Source organism: Phyllopteryx taeniolatus, chromosome 12, assembly GCF_024500385.1.
Source record: "Phyllopteryx taeniolatus isolate TA_2022b chromosome 12, UOR_Ptae_1.2, whole genome shotgun sequence".
Classification (NCBI taxonomy): domain Eukaryota; kingdom Metazoa; phylum Chordata; class Actinopteri; order Syngnathiformes; family Syngnathidae; genus Phyllopteryx; species Phyllopteryx taeniolatus.
In genome coordinates, this window is record NC_084513.1 from 17341690 (window position 1) to 17355960 (window position 14271).

The 14271-nt window shown below is 39.3% G+C and overlaps 1 protein-coding gene across 4 annotated transcripts in view; it reads right to left on the reverse strand.

Moving 5' to 3' along the window:
* pard3bb (par-3 family cell polarity regulator beta b) overlaps positions 1 to 14271 on the reverse strand; it is a 144568-nt gene that overhangs the window by 91416 nt on the left and 38881 nt on the right. For all 4 annotated transcript variants that reach the window (XM_061791267.1, XM_061791266.1, XM_061791268.1 and 1 more), the window contains 6 exons: positions 12403 to 12486; positions 10985 to 11110; positions 9161 to 9413; positions 8722 to 8830; positions 6406 to 6545; positions 6196 to 6324 (listed from right to left, as the gene is read on the reverse strand). In XM_061791267.1, the coding sequence (XP_061647251.1) occupies positions 6196 to 6324; positions 6406 to 6545; positions 8722 to 8830; positions 9161 to 9413; positions 10985 to 11110; positions 12403 to 12486 (841 nt within the window). The remainder of the gene's footprint in view (positions 1 to 6195; positions 6325 to 6405; positions 6546 to 8721; positions 8831 to 9160; positions 9414 to 10984; positions 11111 to 12402; positions 12487 to 14271) is intronic.

Genomic DNA, 14271 nt, shown 5'->3' on the forward strand with positions numbered 1-14271 from the left:
AACGAAAAACAACCAATCAGAGACCGAAGACGTAACGGACGAAGTATTAAACTCATAGCGGAAAGATACCCGTAGCCTCGCAGTGACCTGTTATCTTGTGCTTCAGGAGCTTTACTGAAACTGTGACAGAGTGTCCACCTCTGGAAAATATAAAAATGCCCAGGTTTTGTTTGACAACAACTGGACATAAGACAAGCAAACAGAAGCAGAGTGAAGAGACAACAAAAGAAGGAATTGGACAGATCCCAAGACAAAACAAGGGTGAACATGGGAGGTGCCATTCAGAGGTGGCGGAAACTCAGGCAATGGAGAAGATTCAGAAGCGATGCGGAATTAGCAACATTTCTGTGGGAGAGGTAAGTCACCTCTTTTTCTTTTTATCACCTCTGTTTCATTTTTAATTGACTGCACATTCCAAAAAGAATACTTCAAACCGATAACGTTTAGTGTTATAGTAACACTCCATTACGGATGAGGGGCATGGCTTTGGTCATTGACTCATGGGGGGAGGGCTTAATGAAGTGAGGCTACGTTCAAATCTCTAAAGCAGTTTTAACACTAACTCCCCCTTTAAAAAACAAATATGATCATGTCACTGACAGGGGAAGCGTGTTCCTCCCAGTTTCCTGTTTGCTTATCATCCACAAGGTTCCCCAAAGCTACAACAGAGCATGTATTGTAATCATTTTGTAAAACCAGGAAAAGCAGAGCAGAACATTCATCATCAAAGAACAGTTGGCACATGTTCCCAAGCAACAGAACTCTTCCCATTTGCAAGTTGCCTGCAGCTACAACCAGTACAGGGATAATTTGTCAGTCCTTAGCCTCAGGTGAACACAGACATAATAGGCATCCATCATGAGTCATGCAGCAATTGCAAATGGGATGCATGATGACAGCTAAAAGGTTCAACAAGATGCGAGATGGACCGGTTTCCAGGGCTACAGGGCGCACAGGGTGAACATACAGTAGCCTTAGAAATTGCGCTGCGGCATGGGCATCTTCTATAAAGCAGTTGAAGCTGCGGAGAATGAGACGAGCAAATTTAACATGCTTCTCAGCAAGGTCCGAGGTCTCGCTAAAGAAGGAACGAGAGCCCACAAGGAGGAGGGAAGACACAAAACAACCTAGGTTTTTTTATTAAAAACATGAGCTTCTTCATTTGCATCAGTGGTTACCCGGCGTAATTATGAGTTACTTACCGGTAGTTATTATTACTATTTATACCAGTGCAGCATGAATTTCGCTATTTACTGTAGTTATGCCTACACCCCGCAAATGACTCTTCCGTGGATGCCAAAATTTACGTAACAGCTCAGTGTCATTTAAATTCCCAAGCGAAGAGGTAACGTCGCAGCTGAGAGGACCCCAGGAAGCCGGTTAGCTCGCGAGCTAGCTGGTGGCTCGCACTTTATGTCATGGTGCCAGAAGCCCCACGACGACACGCTGTGCGCTGCGTTGCGGGAGGTGGTCGCCATATTCAGGGCTAGCAGTAACCACAGTGAACGAAAACATTACTGTACACGAAAAGGCACTACACTCATTTGCTAGCAAACCCATTGTTATATCATCATCATAAATTGTGTTATAAATTGTGTTTTCCCCTATTTCTGCAGTATATTGGACATATTCGTTTTTAACCACACAACGATCAAAATAAGGTAAATACAAAGTTCTTCAGCTTGAACGGATTAAGTGCAATTCGAATCATTTCAATCAGAAACATCACCTCGGTTTGAGAACGGGGTCACAGAACAAATTAAATTCGTAACCCGAGGCTCCACAGTACTTGCCGATTATAATTTTTTTTAATCATTAAAATTTGGCACGGTTGTTAACAACACACTTCTCTGTGGTGAGTCAAATTTACAAGACATTTATTTTCACTTTACAGCGACTTTAGGAAATTGTAATATTCATTTTGTATGGCTATACAGTACTGGCATTACAAATCCTTTTGGTTATGATAATGTTCCTTTCCGCACACCTCCCAGATCAGACTGACTGTCTAGACAGGATAGGAGGGACAACATCCTTGATTCCAATCATTTCTTTTCCAAGTATTCTGCATGGGTCAAGACTAACAAACAATACACTCATTTTGGAGAAAACACAGATTTAGTGGTACTTTGTAAAGAATTTAAACCAACAGATCTTAGCTGCAGGTTAGGTCCCCCACACCCCACGGGGAATGACTTTGTTCGAAGGATCTGACCAAAATATGCAACGCATGTTATGTTATGTTGTCTATCTATCTGATTAATTCCACCTCCTTGTTATAAGAGAAAAGACAAGACAGAGGCAGCACTACTAATCAGTGTGTGTGCGTGTGATGGTGTGTGAAATTAATATAGTAAATAAGCAAGAGCATAACATTTTCAATGAATGATTCAACTACCATAGGAGTACAGTACAGTATACAGCATGCCTTATGGACTGTTGTTTAATAATGACTGTATACAATTAAGGTTATATCACTGGAGAATACAAAGAATAAGCACAAGTACTTTATGTTTGTGTGCATTTGTTGGCTGTTGTAGGTACTCTATCAAATGCATCTCATTATAGAAAAATATGTTTGGAAATGAACCTCCCCATGCTGGTCATTTAACATTTAAATGGCTTACTGCAATGATAGATCAAATGGATTATGTACCATTAACAGGTCTCAGCGTGTCTATTGGTGTGTTTGTGATATATTAAACTAAGCATGACTGACTCGACATAAATTATAGTCACAGTAGTCAACTAAAACACACACACCTACACACACCATTTACATAATTTAAGGCAGAAATACAGAGAGAAAACATGAAAAACAAGCTGTACTAGAGTACATGGACTTTTCATTGAAACAGTTTGAATTTGTTGAGTTTAGTTTAGGCAGAGCTGTTTAACACCACAATTAACAAAACACAAAAGGAAGGATGGCATTCTAAGGACAATTCATTACAAACATTACCCACCGTTATATGTGGATTTGGGTGATAATACAGTTGCTCACATAATCAGCAACACTTTCTTTTCAAGTGTTTATGCTCTTGACTACTGGAAATAACTATCCCATTTGTGCCTACTTAACTCAAAAGCACCTGCTGTGAAATCGCTCATCACACTTCTCCCACGATTACCTAAATGCCAAAGGGTAAAGGCTGTAACAAGAAGACCAGTTAAATGGGGGGAAGTTGAAAAGCCAGGGCAAAGGTTTATATTAATGTTGGTTTTAGATATAAAAAGTGAATATCTTTTGATACTAAAGCCATTCCCTTCCATTACCAATATACAGAATTTCAGAGAGGAATTTTTATTTTGTTTTGTGAAAGCTTGTGCATTTTTGATCGGTTGTTACCTCGTTCGGTCAAATCTAGTTGCGAAACTCCGCACTTTGTGACAGCTCAGTCACGTTCGGCCATGGCACTTGGTGTGCGGTGGGCCTAAAAATCCCTCGTCACCAATGTTTACGTAGTTTTTTATTTTACTGACTGCCTGACGAATGCTTGTATGCCAAAGTGCATCAGGAGCTTTTATTAAAGATTTAGGATGACCTTGCCATAACAAGCCAGGATTTTAGTTTTTTCCAAACATATGATTGCGATATCCAAAAGAGCACCTCAAGCACACAACTGGATTCCTGGAGCTGTTCCTTTACATACATTTTGTGAGTGTTTTATTTCATGTTGTTGTTATAAGTCATTTTTATGTCGAACTGATGAGAGCGGTTAACATCTCGTTACACTTGCATGACACATCTGAATGTAATACGTCTACAACACAACCTACGACAAATGTGCTAATAAATGGCAATACAGGGAGCTCAGGAAACAACAAAAGAAGAGACATATTCTCAGCTGACATCCCCTGAGAGGATGGGAACTCCTACAGCGACACTAAGCTGCCTTGGAGTTTGTGTGTATGTGTGCGCGCACAGGTCTCTGATGGCATAACAGATGGGGAAATGTACAAGGACGGTTGTATGAGGTCACAATGGTGATGTTACTAGTGAAATGTAACACACAATCACAGTAGTGGTGTCAGGTATGGAAGAGCAGAATGAAGCAGCTTCTCAATATGTTGTCTTAAAACATAGAGGGCATGCATTGGGGTCCATCTGGTGTAATCAATAGGTTTGTAGCATTTCAGTTCTATTTAGGAGTAGATTTTTTTTCGTTTCAAGAAGGTAGCCACCTCAAACACTGAATTGTTGTTCTTAAAATGGATTATGTATTCATAATTGTGACAAAGAACTGGTAATGTGTTATACAGCATGTGTGATTATATGTATATAATGTTTATTAACATGGTTACAGTACATGCTTGGGTAGAGGTGTTTGGGTACCAGTGTGTTTTGCTGTAGAAACACAGGATTGTGTTTGTACTACACAGAGCACAGATGTTAACATTACAACACCAGATGGTGGTATGAGGTGAAACATCGGCAGTGGGGGAGGAGATCGACAAGATGGATCCATTATTTCATCGTAGTTCTCCTGGCTCAATATCCCATACACAACCAACATGCCATGATCTAGCAATCCCAATTAACAAAACATCACACAAAAATAGCATTTATACAAAAATTTCAGGTGAATTGAGATCTTAAAGGTATTTGTGATTATGCAGATATAGTAAATGGGCAAAAGTAGATGTGCACTAAGTGAATGAGGGGCTTTGGGATACATGAAGTGCCGTTCGCCATAGTTACCTTTGTTGCATTTATCGATCTATTTAATTATATTCATTTTGGCAAGAAGCTGATTTAGGTCAAACATGACACTACCAAGTGACCAAAATAATTTAGATATCTTAGATGGTTAAAGCAATTTTCTACTGTGGGAATGTCCCTCCAAACTTGAAACTGGATAGCGTTAACGAAAAACCAACACACATGCTCTAATCCTGTGTAGTCTCATTACTTGGCCAGGGCCACAATCAATCAAGTCATTTTTCAGAAACAACATGATGGTTAAATTCTTCAATCTGTGCCTTGTTGGTACACATCATAGACTGTACACAATCACTAACTAATCATGTCTGAAACACACCCCCACACGCATTGCTACTTTATTGACATATTCAAGCTGAGCTAAGCTATTCTATGAGAAATTGCAGTTCACCCGTATAATTAATCAGTTCTCACGATTAACTGTAATGCAGAGTCAATCCATCCATTTTTCACATTCATTCTTCAATTTCAAACCGTCGAGCCGCAGCGTCATCGATCTGCCTTTTTCTCCAATTCAAATAATCACCACATTCCATTTTTCCAAGATAACATTTGCATTCTCATTTGTACAAACTGAACTCTAGATTACGTTATAAGTGCACAAGGTGCAAAATATCTGCTCAGAAAAAAAACACAAAAAAAAAAGAAATGAGCGGCTGAATTCATTAAATACCAAGTGGCCCAAGAGCAAAGAGGTGTAACAGTACTTGAACTCTGCATGTGCAAAAAAATGGTGTCTCTTAACTGTTGCACACAGTGTTAATGGATTATTAATTAATTACTTCCTTACAAGTGAAAATTAGCCCTGAAGCTGATTCATTAACTGAATGGAGTTGCCCTCTCAAGACAACAGAGTGCTAAAACATTGCGTGTTAATGTCCTGAAAAAATTATATGCTAATACATAATAATAATAATAACGGTTCTAATTTGTATGTCTTGTCTGTGACCTCAAAACATTTTTGACTAAGCAGTGGGTGAAATATAAAAGAAGAGCACTTTATTTGATATCATGTCACACACCAAAGTTGAAAACATTTTCCAAGAAAAAAATGGAGAAGCCAGACATGAGAATCGGAAACAGAATCCCATTAAATATGCATTTTATTAAATGGCAAATCATCAGTGATGGCGTAACAAAATTACCTTAAACCTGAAGCTTTACAGTGTGCTCACGAAGCACCACACAAATGTAATGCCCTTAGTTAATGCCAATAAAAAAATAAATAATAAATAAAAACAAAAATGGCATTTCTATAGACTGCTGTGTTGGGCGTCATACAGACAAGCCTGTTGATTAGCTCAACAATCAAAGTGCAGGTTGTTAAAGAAAGAAAACAATGACCGTTTCATCAGAGTAAGAAAACCACTATCAAACTAACTGGAAAGGGATAGCTGCTCAGAAAGATGTAATTATTATGATTGGTGGAGGAAGTCATTTGGTCACCTAAGGAAGCATTAACGGGACCTTACCATCTCGCGGGGCAGAAACATGTCTTCTTGTCGTAGAACCACAAGACACACACTCTCTCCGTGCCGTGTGCTGCGCAGCATGGACACCAGTTCCTCCTGACCGACACCTGTTACGTCCACGCCATTTACCTACAAAAAGCCATTAAAGCATACCACAACATCAGGAATATAAACCTTGGAGCAAAAAAGTTGTTCAATGATTATTCATACCTCTAATATGCGGTCTCCTGATTGCAAGCGCCCATCTTTGACAGCGGCCCCACGTGGCAGAATGTTTTTGATAAGAATTGGACCAGGACCGTGAACTGACGAATCTCTGGTGACCACTGTAAATCCAAGCCCCTCCAAACCTAGACAAGTGAGTCAGATGACCACGTTTGTACATCCCTATTCACTAATAAGCTTGTATACTCATTATATACATCTGTTTACACTTAAGTAGCTACTTTTTGTACTAATAATAATTGAATAAATAATTCATAGACAACATTAGTCACGACTAAAACACCCCCAAAATATTTTGTTACAACTTTCGGCTCGTTCCATCAGGGGTCACCATTGCAAGTCACTGTTAAATAACTACAGCAAAACGAGTTACACCCTAACTTTAATGACACATGACAATATCAGCTAGCCAGTCTTGGGCTAGTGACTAAGGAAAGCTGTGACCCACCCACCCAACGTTTCCATGTGTGAGGACCGCTGATGCCTCATGTGATGTCATACATGAATACGGTTTGAACATCATTTGTTTCTGTGCAATTTTTGAGACGTTTTTTAAAAATCCCAAATGTATGACCTTTTGGGAGTTTGAATTTTGAGGTAGCACATTATGAGATGATCTCTAGAAATCTATGTATGGGTTTTTGTGGCATTTGAGCAGTATGGCCCAAACAGTGCAATCGAAAATGTTTGCAGTGTACTATCGTGTATTTGTTGCTGGGCTAACAAAAGCCAACGCAAGCTATAGAATACAACTGACCACACCTCCTTTTAAACCCAACACTCACATGGGTGCAGGGGTGAAAAAAAGTACTTCAGCATTGGTTGGAAGCAAACTAATGCCTCACTGTGCTTTGTGCCCCTTTGTGTTGCACATAAGATATAACTCAGTGTGCGCAATGCTTTAAAACAGTGGCTCATATCTGCAAAGAGTTCAGATGTGGGGCAGAATGGGGTGGAGGCGATGAGTAGGCTATAGAACAGTAAAGCATAAATGAGGTGTAAGTCTAACGCAGTCCAAGAGTGAATGTTCTGGAAAGAGAAGTGAGGAAGATTAAAATACTAATCAGTGAAAAACAGGCTCACACATGTGCAGGCGAAACCGCACACACAATGTGTAAGAAAGCACTCAAACCAGTGCCCAATACACAGAGACTGGTTGTGTGTTTTATAGACCTCATTTAGTCTGGTCTCTTTAGCAGTGCCAAGTCAGCAGTTTAGTCTGCTATGAATTCATATCAGCAGAAATGAACAGATCAATAAAGACTTAATAGACCATGAAGGGAACAAGTCAAGAAGATGGAGAGAGGAGGGAGAGTCAGGCAGCAGGGAAAAGGGCGAGATAGAAAAAAAACAGCTACATTCTAAGAACTGTGAGATATAAATATGGTCAACAGTAACAGAGTAATACATTCAGTAACTACTTAGAATAATAATGGTGAGACAATAATCCTAAATGTACCTTCTGAAAATCACGATTTGGGATAAGACCAAAGTTTGGGTGTAAAATCTGACTCTATTGTCACATACAATCTCTGTTTTTGAATCGTCATGCGATGCCTCAGCATACCTCAATTCAACAAGCATCCACTCTGGGATTGTGCTTTGCTTTTTCTTTGGCTTCAGCCAGGGCACCATTTGCTGCCCAGCGCTCGTATTATTTTTTTAAATCTTTTTTGGAGAGCAGCATAATGTAACAATACAATTAAACAGCCCACAGGGCCCCACACTATATTTAAAAAGTTGACGAGAATAATAATGCAATTTGTTGCCCTTAACACAAAGCTGTTGATGTAAATAAATTTATATATATATATATATATATATACACACACACACACACACCACATATATATATCGACATTGGCCAACAACTTGTAAAATGAGGGATGTTTTTTTTTTTTTTTTTAAAGTGAGCTGACATGAAAGGGCGGTTGAGTCTTTGATGACTAACATGCATAATGACTTCTAATCCTGAAACTTCATTGTGAAGCAAAAAATAATAATTCATAAACTTCACTTGAATTGCAGACGGTAGTATTACCAGGCATCAGATTGTGGGATTACAGTGATATTAACTACAAATGGCCTGTACCACGTCAAATTTCTTAATCACCATGAAACATGGATTAATCTAGCAATCTTTTAGTAGAAGTACAGTATGATTACAAAAATTATTATATTTTCTTCTTCCTAGTTTTTGATGATACCACAGATGTTTGTGTTTGATTTTTTTTTTTTTTTAAAGAGGTTTTGGTAATCAATGGAAATCCAGGTTACAAAATGTTGTCTGGCAGGACTCACCTTTCTTAAGGTCAATTCTCAATTTCCGTCCTCCTTTCTTATTGGCCATCAGGCTGGACAGGGCAGGGCTTTTTTCAGAAAGCGACACCTCACTTCCCCCTTTGGATCGCTAGGTAGAGAGAAAAGAGAAAATATCAGCAGTGAAAAGATAAATACTAATACAGTGCAGAGACATTGAAATGCTTTTTTCCAAGGTAATCCAACCAAATATTTAAATTACATTCATATTACAATTGTTGGTGATTTACGGTAACTAACTAACCCCACAAATAGCGGGTGTTCCCTCTATTCAAAATATTTGAATATCACTTAATAACGGAGTTATTTGAAAACATTCATTTATTTGTGTATCAATTTAGTGGAGAATTATTTGGTTGTTATTTGCGTCAAGATATCTTGTGACTAAGGTTAGCTTGGCGCATCAGCACTTTAGACTCACAGCAGCTTCCAGAGAGCCAGCGTCCTCTGCCACACTCATGACAGCACTCTCAGGAGGCTTGAATACAGGTTTGGCTTTGACAAGCGGAGGTGGTTCTTTGGTTTTGGGAATCCGGGGACTGCTGTCAGGACCGGCATTGTTGCTAAAAAGATGACCTATCAGACTTTTCTCAAAGCGTTCTCTGTTGGATGAGGGAAGTACTTCCAAAGAGACGACGGACGAGTGCATTGCCTGCCTGAAGATTTCTTGGGCTCTGGGAGATGGGAATAGAGACAAATATAGAAGATAAAAATACACAATGTATCATTAGAGATGAAAAACTTGATTAAATATACATGGCAGCCTCTAGCATGGAACAATGTAATAAATATACCCAGCATAGGCCAACAACTGCCGTAAAATGGTGGCGTTTTTAAGTGAGTTGACATTAAAATGGTGGATGAGTCTCTTTGATGACAGATGTGTAAATAATTATAATCCTGAAACTTTTTGAAGCAGATGTTACATCTTGTGTTGTTTTGACTTCAATTTGAACACTGCCCAATTAATAAAATTATATGTCTATAAAAAAAAAAGTGATCACTATGTGTGGTGGATGGTGGATCTGCATTGAGGTTCACTTTTTGTATTAAATTATTGAATCAAAAAATGCCTTCAACTGTATTCTAATTTATTAAGACACACTTGCGCAACGTGTATTCAGCCCCCACCCAAAATACCACCCAAAACCTTAGGGCCATATCGTCCAGCCCTAACAACAATGTGTGTGCAAGTGTTAGGTTACATATAAAAGGGCATAAAATGTGTACGTGTAAATCAGTGTATAGGTGGCGTGCACAGGATTAAGACCTATACATTGCAACGCAATTCAGGATAATCATTTTATATACTGATGCAATGACCATCTTTTTTATGGACAGTTAATGGAATGCCATTATTAAAGCATCTAGTTTATTGTCATTCCTCACAAATTCATATGTATGTTCTGTAATGTAATATCATTAGGTTACATCCCCCAAATGCCGCCAAGTTAGCCTACTTGACGGGTGCTTCACTGATGTAATAAACACTGACAAACATCGAGTCTCAAATGAGTCCTGAACAAATCTTCTCTGAAAATAATTCAACCCAATGAACAGAAACACAATGTGATCTCGGTGGATTACCCCTCAGACATCTGCCAAGTGTCTTTTGTATTGTTCTTTGATGTCGCTACAGTACATGATAAATGAGCCCTCTGACGAGAGGAAGGCAACATCAGTGGAAACAGGAAGAGACCATCATACCTTGTTCAAGCTTTGGGATATGACGACATTCTTATACATTACGTTACGTAAAAAACACGCACACACGCACGCACACATAATTCATTACGGCAGCCGACTGGTTAGCACATCCGCCTCACAGTTCTGAGGACCAGGGTTCAAATCCGGCCTTGCCTGTGTGTTGTTCTCCCCGTCCCGGTGTGGGTTTCCCCCGGATACTCCGGTTTCCTCCCACATCCCCAAAATATGCATGGTAGGTTATTTGAAGACTCTAGATTGTCCATAGGTGTGACTGTGAGTGTGAATGTTTGTTTGTTTATATGTGCCCTGCGATTGGCTGGCGACCAGCTCAGGGTGTACCCTGCCTCTCACCCAGAGTCAGCTGGCATAGGCTCCAGCACCCCCACGACCCTCGTGGGGATAAGCGGGATGGAAAATGGATGGATGGATAAATCATTACGTTGGTCCTTTTGGTTGTTATACTACTAAAGTATGGAAAATTTACGGGCAATGGAATTTCTGATCTAGGCCCGAAAAACAAAAGCTGTAGTAAACTTACTGGCTAAAAGTCTTGTCCATGAGGTCAGTGCTGTTGATCTTGACGATGCACTCATCCTCCAGGAACAAACCCTCCTTACTCGAGCGACTCTCTTCCTCCACTTCACGAATAAACAAACCAAGAGACCTATGAGCAAAGTCGTCAGTGAAAGTGTATTATAGACCTCCCAGAGCATTTTTTCATGTGATTTCTAGATTTACATTTTTATTTAACGTCAACAATACAGCAGTATACATTGGATATGTAAATGATGTAGAAAACTTGAGTTGGTAGCAAAAATGTTAGCTACAAGCTCCTGGTGGGAGCAGCAAACTTCACAACAAGCAGCAGTGTGGCAGATAGTGGACAATTCTTCAGAAAAAGAGGCCTAGTGGTTGCTTTTAAGATGTTGTTTATTGTCCCTCCCTATTGAGGTTTAATGGAGAATTAAAACAAAGAAAATCACACGTTGTGAATTTTACCAAACACCATGTAACTTAGTTTGGAGGAAGTCCGGTAGCTTAATGCTAACACATAATGCAGAACCCAATAGACAGGCTAACTAAACTAGTATCGACACATGTAGTGTATGCAGACAATATACTGTTACAATACTCACAGGCATATATTTTTGGACTTCTACGAAAAAAGACTAATATTACTGCTGCTTACGGAGCAGTTGTAACCACCTTCTTTGTGTACATATTGTACGCATGCCTGTATTACACTGCCCCCTGGTGGCTAAAGCAAGTAGACCAGAAGGAGTCACCAAAGAATACAGTAATCCCTCACTATATCATGGTTCATTTATTTCGGATTCAGTGTGTCACAAATTTCTTTTTAAAAGTCAATGTAGTACAATTATTCACCTGCACATCTCTGATACAGTCAGCTTTATAGACCAATTGATTTAAATGTGGCAGCGATGACTTACAGAAGGTGAATTGGGGTCATGTTATGTTTTTAGCAGATAAAGAAACCTTACTGAGTACGTTATCCGTTTAAAACACACGCTGCACTCAAAAGAGTTGTAATAATAAATTGGGGGTTTTCTGGAACGTAACCCCCCCACCCCCGATAAAAGAGGGTTTTTGTACATTTACTGATTTTATTTTAGTATTATTTTTTATTTTTTTTACATTGTATTTAATTGTTATTACTGTATGTTTTTTAGAAAAATACTATAGTGCAGTGTGCTGTTTTCCTAAAGTGCTGATGCTCCAAGCTACAAAAGTTTTTGTTGATGTCAGGTGGTACATGGGTGGCTAGAACGGATTAAAGGTATTTCCATTCATCTTGTGATTTGAGTTACGGGCTTGCTCGTGAAACAGATTAAATTCAAGTCAAGGCACCACTGTAAAATCACAGTTGGATAGGGCCAAACCAAAATGACAAGTACAACTAAAAGCCTCTTTTGTATTTGTGTGTACATAACTCACCTTCCACTGAGAGATGAGCAATAGGGAACCACATGGATTCCCAAAGGACTGTCCCCTCCAAGGATCTCCACAGTTCTTGTCAGGCTACACAAATTTAAAATACATATATACATAATTATCATTTCCTTAAAGAAAGTTAACACATATCTATTCATTAGTCTGTTGACTAAATAAAACATGAATAGTATGGAAATTACAACAACACATTTCAAACAAACAAAAAAAAAAAAAGAATAAATGCGGTCTTGGAAATTAGCCTGTTCTTAGTGCAGTAGAACCTTGATAAAACGGACACCCAATATAACTGATATCGGATAAAACGGACCGTCAGGATTTAACAATGTGTCCAAAAACAGTTTTCATTTGTCACTTAAAATGCCAGTTCCATAATTGGCTGCTGTTGTTTACTTGCACTGTGGTGCCATGCAGGCAAAGAATAGGACTGACATATTTCCGGGTTGTAGATATACAATAATACTTGACCCTTCCGTGACTACGTAGCGGCCATGTTGAATGTGGGGCATTGACGTGGCAGCCATATGATGATACCTATTGTCTATTGTACATAGAGCAGAGAGAGAGCAGCAAGGCTGCGGCGTTAACTCAGAGAATACAAAAAAGTCTTTGGAGTCGGGAACATGCTATTTTTGGTGTAGTAACAGTTTTTTTTTTTTGTCAAGGCGTTCGTCTGTGGCAACGAATTTGGGACTAGGAAGCACACAAATTCATTGCGGATCATGAAAGCGACTCACCTCCGATGAGTACTGTACGTCAACAATTTCATCATGACCAAGCACTACGACGTGGTAAGTTTGGATAAAATGTGAAACTCTCAAACATTTTCAAGCTTTTTTTTTTGTTTTGTTTTGTTTTTGTTTTTTCACATTTATTTACAATAACTTTGCACTGTCCTAAGCATTTTAAGGCACGGAAAAAACTGGCATCCATCCACCCATCCATCCATTTTCCACCGCTTATCCGAGGTCGGGTCGCAGGGGCAGTAGCTTTAGCAGGGACGCCCGGCAGCACATCAGGGATGACCGAGCTTCTCACCCTATCTTCAATATAACGGACAAGCAGCGATGTTGGACAACCCCCACCACTCCGAACCCCCATCCCATTTGGTCCGTTCTATTGAGGTTCCACTGTACATGTACTTAATGCTAGGCTAGACTGATATATTACTTTCACAAATTTAGTCATTGTTTTTAAGTATGTTTTGTAAAATTAATCCATGAGTGCAAACCTTGTCTTTGGAGATGAGATTATTCTCTTGAAAGTCATCCAAACAGCACACTTGTTGCGTGTGTGGAAGTTAGCCAACAATTTTTGTCCATTTTTCTCTGCCTTGTTCGTCATCTATGAATATGTCTTTCTAAATTGGATTATTCACATGTGAACCTGGTTTGTATTGCTTCTCTGCTTAAATTTGAGTGGTTGTTGAAGTCTTTGTTTGATTAGTTTATCTATCAGAGCACAGCCAATAATCCTTGCCTGCCCTTTTCCCTACTCCCTCTTTGTTTTTTTAAAAAGAAGTTTGCATCAATGTAGTTTCATGCTCTGTAAGCAACAACCTCAATTATGTCTCTAATGCCATCTGCTTATTTTGTCCATCCCAGAGTACCCAATGAACTGAGCAGTAGGTACGGTCATAGACTTTAGAGCGAGAGGACTGTTGATCATGGCAGGGTGACCGATGAAGGTACACATTCTCACGATCTCTTGTCTCTCCTCCAAACATAAACAAATAAAGCTGGTGATGTCTTATTGAGGACAGTGAAGGTGAATGAAGAAAATTGAGAAGTAAACAGATGTGGCGAGGGAGGGAAATATAGGTCAGCTGAATAAAACCCATCTCACTCAAGTCAC